The 8812-nt window shown below is 34.4% G+C and overlaps 2 protein-coding genes across 3 annotated transcripts; both read left to right on the top strand.

Moving 5' to 3' along the window:
* The first annotated feature begins 1931 nt into the window (after positions 1-1931).
* Positions 1932-3091, top strand: LOC139865586 (putative F-box/LRR-repeat protein At3g42770). Its single transcript, XM_071853655.1, has 3 exons — positions 1932-2244; positions 2351-2500; positions 2595-3091. Exons 1-3 carry the CDS (start codon positions 2014-2016, stop codon positions 2865-2867), a joined length of 654 nt encoding a protein of 217 aa, XP_071709756.1. The 5' UTR covers positions 1932-2013; the 3' UTR covers positions 2868-3091.
* Positions 3092-5475: 2384 nt separating this feature from the next.
* Positions 5476-7334, top strand: LOC139867667 (F-box protein At4g09920-like). 2 transcript variants are annotated; one of them, XM_071856030.1, is made up of 4 exons: positions 5476-5643; positions 5786-6616; positions 6717-6866; positions 6966-7334. In XM_071856030.1, exons 1-4 carry the CDS (start codon positions 5602-5604, stop codon positions 7236-7238), a joined length of 1296 nt encoding a protein of 431 aa, XP_071712131.1. In that variant the 5' UTR covers positions 5476-5601; the 3' UTR covers positions 7239-7334. The 2 variants fall into 2 exon arrangements, with proteins under 2 accessions (XP_071712131.1, XP_071712130.1); XM_071856029.1 differs by having other exon boundaries at positions 6717-6888; positions 6970-7334.
* The last annotated feature ends 1478 nt before the right edge of the window (positions 7335-8812 follow it).

Below are 8812 nucleotides of genomic sequence, written 5' to 3'. Positions count from 1 at the left end.
AACATTAAACCATTCTTAAGATCTTGTCCAGAGGCAGTAAAATAAAGACCAAAAAATTGGCTACCTATTTCTTGTTCCAGAAACTCATAGAACTCATCAAAATCAGTTCTTCCAATAAAGATGGGCAGAACACTACCATTATCATACCTAAGTGGGTTGAACATAAATGCACCACTATGATAAACATTAAAGTCGAATCCTTGTGATGGAATTGGGCTACCAACCATCCTGCATGAACGTGTTTAGTAGTTAATAATTGATAATCGAACACAAAATTGAACAATTAACTACAAATCAACCAATAATTTCACTAATAAGAAGGTTTTATAAAAAAACCTAAAAATCAAAACAATTTTATAAACCCTAGAAATTTTGATCTGTTTACAGCGAAGATGATTCAAGCAACATAAGTATTTACCTTCTAAGCGTAGATGATTCAAGAAATCAGTGAACTTTATGCACAATTTTGGAGAAGAATCGTCAGGTTTTCATCGGGAGTTGAAGGGGTTGTGTGTGTTTTTTGAGCGGAAAAGTAACGAGTGATAATGATCTGGTTATGTCCATGTAAGCTTAACATATAGTCTCCTCATATTTAACGTGGCATAGAAGATGACTTTGTAACCGCGAACCTGATGTTCAGGTCATTTAGAGCATACAATAGGACAAAATAATTAGTTGGGTGCATACAATAGTAATATTGAAAGTTAAATGCATACAATAAGAAATGAGTGAAAGTTCAATGTATTTTTAAACAATTTTCCCTATTTTATTTTATTTTACACAATTCTAAAATAAAATTGGTCCTGGCCTCCTAGGCTATCATGAAAACCCCCACATCTTTTACTTAGCCCATTAAACATTCTCAGATTCCGTCCTTTTCCCCCCATGCCGCAGGTTTATAAATTATGATTATGGACCGTATAAGATCGGTTTCGGTTCTTGCTCACCAAGTTTTTTCTATTTTTGATCACCAAGTCTTTTTCTATTAGATTAGATTAGATGGTTATAAATAGTCCCTTTTGTAATCGTTATCGTTAATTTAATTCAATAATAATAATAAAGATATCTAAGCTATTGATTTCTTTATCTTAGCCCATAAATAATTAGGGCTATCCACCGTCACCGTCACCGTCACCGTCACCAACCTGCCGCCGTTGCCGATTAGTAAGCTAATTGCTGCGTTTACTAGTATTTCACTCCATATTATTATCATGGACATGGACTGCATACAGAGCTCTTTAACTACTCTTCAACTGCAGGTTTAATTTAATTTAATTTTTTTTTTTTTATAGGCGTACTATTTTTACTGTCAATTTACCTATAAATTTCCACTAGGTACATTGTATATGAGTGTTATTGTCGATTGCTGAATTTATTATTGTTATTAATTATTCATTATTTATGGCTTTAATTTAGAAGGATGGAATTGATTATATAAGCCAAATGTCGGATGATGTACTGGTTGTGATACTGTCTCTAATACCTTTCAAGGATGCGGTAGCCACTAGCATCCTAGCTAGAAGATGGAGATATTCATGGCAGAAATTAAAACAATTAAACTTGGACGGTGATAATTTAAGAATATTAAAATCCGAGTCCGAAAGAGAAAAGTTCATCAATCAGGTTAATTCAGTTATCCGAATCTACAACCAATCGAACCTCTCTGGTTTTCGGATCCGTTATGCTTTCAAGCCCAATCATCAACATGTGATTGATGATTGCATCGAATTTGCAGTAAATAAGAAAGTTGAGTTTCTCGAACTAGATTTCATGAATCAATGTTGTTTTTTCTTTTCAAAAGGTGAAGGTTATGATTTTTTTAAGTCAAGAGTGGTGGTGCTGCCTTATTTAAAAAAACTTATACTGAAAAGGGTTTATGTGAGGGAAGAAGCTTGTGAGGCATTTTTAATGAATTCTCCATATCTTGAGATGATATCAATTTGTGGTTCGCCGTATCTGTTTAGTGTTCATGTCAACGGACGACAATCTCCTAATTTAAAACACCTAGAAATAATGGATAATTCTGTTAGATCCGTCTATTTATCTGATTTGAACAACCTGGTATCCTTCACCTTCAGAAATAGTGACCGTGCGGATTTTCGTCTTGCTCACCTTCCGAATCTGAAGGAAGTTGACCTTCAATTTGGTCGGTTCGATATTCATAATGTGTTTATCCAGATGTCGTCTTGTGCTTTGTCTCTGCAGTCTCTTTCCATAACTGTGTTACAACCCGAGCCTGAAGAGGTTCGTAGCTCATCATCATTTAAATTACCATTCCATTAATGAATGAATGAATGAATGAATGAATCCTTAATTAATTGATGGAATAATGTTTGGATTGTTTTTGCAGGAGGGATATTTAGAAGTACTTGACTCTGTTCCCATGTTACCAAATCTGAAGAATTTAAAACTAACAGTTGGCGGTGGAATAGATGATTGGCTCGTCTTTTGGGCTTCCATAATGAATGCATGCCCAAATTTGGAGACTTTTTCTATTAAGGTGCGTGTTCACGCGATTTCCAGTTAATTAATTTAAGCGTAACCGTACTTTATGTTAAACGTTTTTTGACCAAAGTGTGACCTCTTTTGTGCAGTCAGTGTGGAATTCACCAAACATAAGTATGAAGAAAGCAAGGGATGCTACTAATCCTCATAAACACTTCAAGATTGTTGAAATCGTTGACTATGAGGGTCGAACACGTGACTTTGAACTTGCTGAATACATCATAAAAACGTTTGTTGCACTGAAGAAAGTTATGATCACAGTTGCAAGGTCGTCCCCAAAGAATCGGGAAGCTTTTCGATCTTCTGCAGAGGGCTTAGTAAAATTAACAGAGCCTAAAGGTGTGGAGTTGATCGTAATATAAATTCTCCTAATAATATTAGTAATATTGAAGCGAGTGATGGCGTTGTGTGCATGCTGATGATGTTGCAAAAATATACTTATTGGATTTTTAGTAATGACTTTTTGTTAGAGCAAGAACATCATGTTAGAATATATAAAAATTTCAGCACAATCATCATATTTGCTTGCATTAAACAAATGTATGTGATATTTGTAAGCAAATACTTGTGACCTAACAATTTCCGAGTAGTGTCCATTGTGAAGAAAGGGTCACTGAATTCATCCAATATCACATATTCACCTCATCAATCTCGTACAAGATATTATGATGATAACATGTTTGTTATATGAATATCAAATGAAGTGATTTTCCAAACCATAAAGGTTTGATTAATCCACGGTCACTTGAGGACAAGTCATTACAAACATGATCGATTTAGAGTTTATGTGAACAAACACACAAAATTTCGCCTTCAATTACTAATTATATGATAACGTATGCTCTACAAGTATTCATGATAGCGTGTTAATTTGAATATCAAAGACTTAATTGCGGCGATGGTTCATCGTTTATACATCAATTCGCATGGCCTGTGTAGAGATTCCAATGGTTGAGATATGCGACTTTTGTATATGTTATACGTTTTCAAATTTAATTATAAGCAAGTTATTAGTACTTGGTCCAAATTTTCAGTAGAAAGGAAAGTTGATATTTTAACAGTATTTTACGGTGGATACATATATAGCTATGAATGACCTAAATAATTGCTCAATTTTGGATTGAAGCTCCCAAGGTTAACAAAGGTATTGAGCAAACACAGTTTTTTGGAATGTAGTTACGTTGGAATATAATTCTAGAGATCCATCACTTGTTCGTACCAAAGATAATCAAAATTCCGAAAGGCTTCTTTTGATTCTCCATCTTCGTCAAGTTTTTTACGATGTGCTGACTAGGATCCTGTCACTTATGCCTATTAAAGATGCAGTGGCCACCAGTGGTGTTGGCAAAAGATGGACACACTTGTGGCCTAATTTATTAAACTTTGATGGTAGGAACACTATTTTTAGTAACAATAATATGGCCATGGTTAAGTCAGTAAATGAAAAGTACATCAACCAGGTCAATTCGGTGATTAGAAACTACAATCACCCGACTGTCAACGATTTCCGGATCCGTTATGGTCTTAACCGTAATCATAAGCATGATATCGAAGATTGAATCCAATTTGCATTGACAAGGAAAGTCGAGTTTCTTGGACTGGATTTGACATACCGATGCTGTCGGTATATGTCTTTATATGGTGAAGATTATGATTTCCCATCTAGATTTGTGAAGGTACTACCATTTTCGATTCAAAAAAACTTATACTAATGAGGGTTAATGTGACACAACAAGTTTTCGAGGCATTTGTAAAGAATCCTCCACATCTTCAGATGACAGCAATCTTACTCCCACTATACCTTTATGATATTCACGTTAATGGTGATCAATTGTGTAACTTAAAACACCTTGAAATATTGGATATTTGTGAATTTAGATCCATCGATTTATCTGATTTGGACAACCTTGTATTGTTCACCTTTAAAGGTAGCTGTGTGGATTTACATCTTGCTCATCTTTCGAAACTGAAGGAAGTTAAACTTGATTTGGTTTCGATGAATATTAATAATGTTTACGGCGATATATCATTTGGGTGTTGTGTCCCAGTCTCTTTCCTCAAGTGTGAATCACCATCATCTTGATGTTTCTATGATGAATTATTATTGATGGAAGTGTTTGTGAGGCTATTATATGTTTTTTTTTGCAGGGAATTTTTAATACCTGAATCGGCTCCCAAGTTACTAAATCTCAAGAATTTGTTTTTTTCTTTTTAGAACAACTCAAATTTATTAAGATAAGAATCCTCCTAGCAAGTAGTTGGAAAGACCAAAAATTACAATGACATTGTAAGCCATGAGTTTCAGTTTACATTAAATTTGCCTTCACTACTAAATCTAAAGAAATTAATTAACACTCTCATATTGGTGCCGGCGATGATTGTTAATAAAATGATAATTTCTACATAAATTTGTTAAATCCATATCGAAGAGGTCAGGAGTTCGACTCCACTTGAGTGCAACATTACACTCAATGTTATCCCTGAAGTATCCACCTTGCGGGGGCAGCGGGGAGAGGGGGTTTACCGGTCATGCCTTCGGATTGGTCCGGGTTTCCTCTAGGGCAGTTACAGGAGATGAACACATGGTGGTTAAATCCCCTGGGTGATCCCAAACCGATATCCAATAATAATAATAATAAAAAAAAAAAAAAAAAAAGATGAAGGTGAATTATTTTATTTTACACGATTTGTAAAATAAAATTGGTCCTGGGCTATCCGTATGATGAAAAACCCCACATCTTATACTTAGCCCATTAAACATTGTCTGATTCCGCCCTTTTACCCCTATGCCGCAGGTTTATAATTTATGATTAAGGACTGCATAACATCGGTTTCGGTTCTTGCTCACCAAGTTTTTTTATTTATATTTGCTTACCAAGTCGTAGATTAGAGATGCTTATAAATAATAGTCCCTTTTGTGATCGTTAGCGTTAATTCAATAATAATATTAAAGAAATCTAAGCTATTGATTTCTTTATCTTAGCCAATAAATAATTAGGGCTATTCAGCGTCACCGTCACCGTCACCAACCTGCCGCCGTTGCCGATTAGTAAGCTCATTGCAGCGTTTACTAGTATTTCACTCCATATCATTATCATGGACTGCAAACGGAGCTCTTTAAGTAATCTTCAACTGCAGGTTTAATTTTTTTTTATAGGCGTACTATTTTCACTGTCAATTTACCTATAACTTTCTACTAGGTACATTTTATATGAGTGTTTTGTTGATTGCTGAGTTTATTATTGTTATTGATTGTTGATTATTTATGGCTTTAATTTAGAAGGATGGAATTGATTATATAAGCCAAATGTCAGATGATATACTGGTTGTGATACTGTCTCTAACACCTTTCAAGGATGCTGTGGCCACTAGCATTCTGGCTAGAAGATGGAGATACACATGGCAGAAATTAAGACAATTAAACTTGGACGGTGGTGATTTAAGAATATTAAAATCCGAGTCAGAAAGAGAAAAGTTCATCAATCAGGTCAACTCAGTTATCCGAAGTTACAACAAACCGACCCTCGGTGGCTTTCGGATCCGTTATGCTTTCAAGCCCAATCATCAACATTTTATTTATGATTGCATTGAATTTGCAGTAAATAAGAAAGTTGAGTTTCTTGAACTAGATTTCATGAATCAATTTTCTTTTTTATTTTCAAGAGGTGAAGGTTATGATGTTTTTAAGTCAAGAGTGGTGGTACTGCCTTATTTAAAAAAACTTATACTGAAAGGGGTCCTTGTGAGGGAAGAAGCTTTTGAGGCATTTTTAATGAATTCTCCACTTGTTGAAACCATATCAATTTGTGATTCACCGTACCTGTACAGTGTTCATGTCAATGGACGACAATCTCCTAATTTAAAGCACCTAAAAATAATGGATAATTTTTCTGTTAGATCCGTCAATTTATCTGATTTGAACAACCTGGTATCCTTCACCTGCAGAAATAGTGACCGTGCAGATTTTTGTCTTGCTCACCTTCCGAATCTGAAGGAAATTAACCTTCAATTTGGTCGGTTCGATATTCATAATGTGTTTATCCAGATGTCGTCTTGTGCTTTGTCTCTGCAGTCTCTTTCCATAACTGTGTTACAACCCGAGCCTGAAGAGGTTCGTAGCTCACCATCATTTAAATCACATTCCATTAATAATGAATAAATGAATGAATCCTTAATTAATTGATGGAATAATGTTTGGATTGTTTTTGCAGGAGGGATATTCAAAAATACTTGACTCTGTTCCAATGTTACCAAATCTGAAGAATTTAAAACTAACAATTGGTGGTGGAATCGATGATCAGCTTGTATTTTTGGCTTCCATAATGAATGCGTGCCCAAATTTGGAGACTTTTTCTATTATGGTGCATACTCACACGATTTCCAGTTAGTTAATCTAACCGCAACCAACCGTACTTTTTTATGTTAAACATTTTGACCAAAGTGTGACATCTTTTGTGCAGTCAGGGTGGACTTCACCAAAGATAAGTATGAAGAAAGCAAGGGATGCTGCTAATCCTCATAAACACCTCAAGATTGTTGAAATTGTGGACTATGTAGGTCGAAAACGTGACTTTGAACTTGCTGAATACATCATTAGAACGTTTGTTGCACTGAAGAAAGTTAAGATCACAGTTGTAAGGTCGTCCCCAAATTATCAGGAAGCTTTTCGATCTTCTGCCGAGGGCTTAGTAAAATTAACAGAGCCTAAAGGTGTGGAGTTGATCGTACTTTAATTCTCCTTTCAATATTAATATTAAAGTGAGTGATTAGTAACGACTTTTTGTTATAGCAAGAGCATCATGTTAGAATATATCAAAAATTTCAGCACAATCATCATCATATTTGCATTAAATATATGTACGTGATATTCGTTGCAAATACTTGTGACCTAACATTTTCCGAGTAGTGTCCATTGTGAAGAAAGGGTCACTGAATTCATCCAACATCTCCTCATCGCTCTCGTACAAGTTTTCATGATGACAGCATGTTTGTTATATGAATTATCAAATGAAATGAAATATGATTTTCCAAACCATGGAGGTTTAATTAATCTACGGTCACTGGAGGACAAGTGATTACAAACATCATCGATTTAGAGTTTATTTGAACAAGCACAATAAACTGACAAAACGCAATATTTCACCTTTAATTACTAACATATGTTCTACAAGTATTCATGATAGCATGTTATATGAATATCAAAGACTTAATTGCGTCAATGGTCCCTCGTTTATACATTAATTCGCATGGTCTAGTCCAAATTTGCAGTAGAAAGGAAAGTTGATATTTTAACAATATATTACGGTGGAAACAGAGAAAGAAATAAATGACCTAAATAATTGCTCAATTTTGTACGAGAGCGACAAGGTTAACAAAGGTATTGATTAAACACAGTTTTTGAAATGTAGTTATTTTGGAATATAATACTAGAAAATAGAAATCCATCACCTTTTGATTCTCCCTCTTCATCAAGGTTTTCTTTTGACGAGACTGCCACCTCAACATTTAATTCGACTTAAAGATCTTGAAAATGTCTATTGAGAAAATGGAAGAAGGCAAGTTTATGCTATGCGAAAGGTTGAGATCCGGTCCACTATGAGATTGTCCAGCTCTTTTAACGGTGAACATTCTGATTAATTTTATCTTTGGTCAATTATAATTATATTTTTATTATAATATTATACAGATTGTCATCTGAAGTATATTATTATTAGGAATTTAATTTAATTATTTATAAGAACCGTAGTCTGTTTTCTTATTATTAATTAATTTATTTTATTTTTATTCTTTTAAATTTTGGTCTTTATAAGTTAACTATTTAAATAGAGTGGCTTCAATGGTTATCTAACCCCCTGAATTTTTGTTTATAAGTTTAGGTTTTTAAAGCTTGTTAATATTCTTATATGTTCAATCTAGATCTAATGATCGTAATCGAACTAGCAATTAAACCTAGAAGCTATAATCAAGAAAGACTTCGTAGTAAAATTGCCCTAATTGAAACTCATATTGAATTACAATTACAGAGTGTAAATTGAGAAGTAAGAAAGGAATTCTGTTACAACCAAAACTGAATTACAATGCTTTCCAACTAATCTATATATCTACAACGATTTACCATGAAACGGAATGAGGGCTGAAAAGTAGTTAGACGCTCCAGTATGCTAATTGGGCCACGTGCTGCACATATGGACTTTTAACTCAACGCACGTGCTACACACGTGCTGCACATATCAATCCCCTCCGCTTAAGAAAATGCTTGCCCTTAAGCATCCACTAGAAACGAACAATCTGGAAATCGTTGAACGAG

Source organism: Rutidosis leptorrhynchoides, chromosome 9 (genome assembly GCF_046630445.1).
Source record: "Rutidosis leptorrhynchoides isolate AG116_Rl617_1_P2 chromosome 9, CSIRO_AGI_Rlap_v1, whole genome shotgun sequence".
Classification (NCBI taxonomy): Eukaryota; Viridiplantae; Streptophyta; class Magnoliopsida; order Asterales; family Asteraceae; genus Rutidosis; species Rutidosis leptorrhynchoides.
This window is presented reverse-complemented; position numbering and strand designations above follow the sequence as displayed.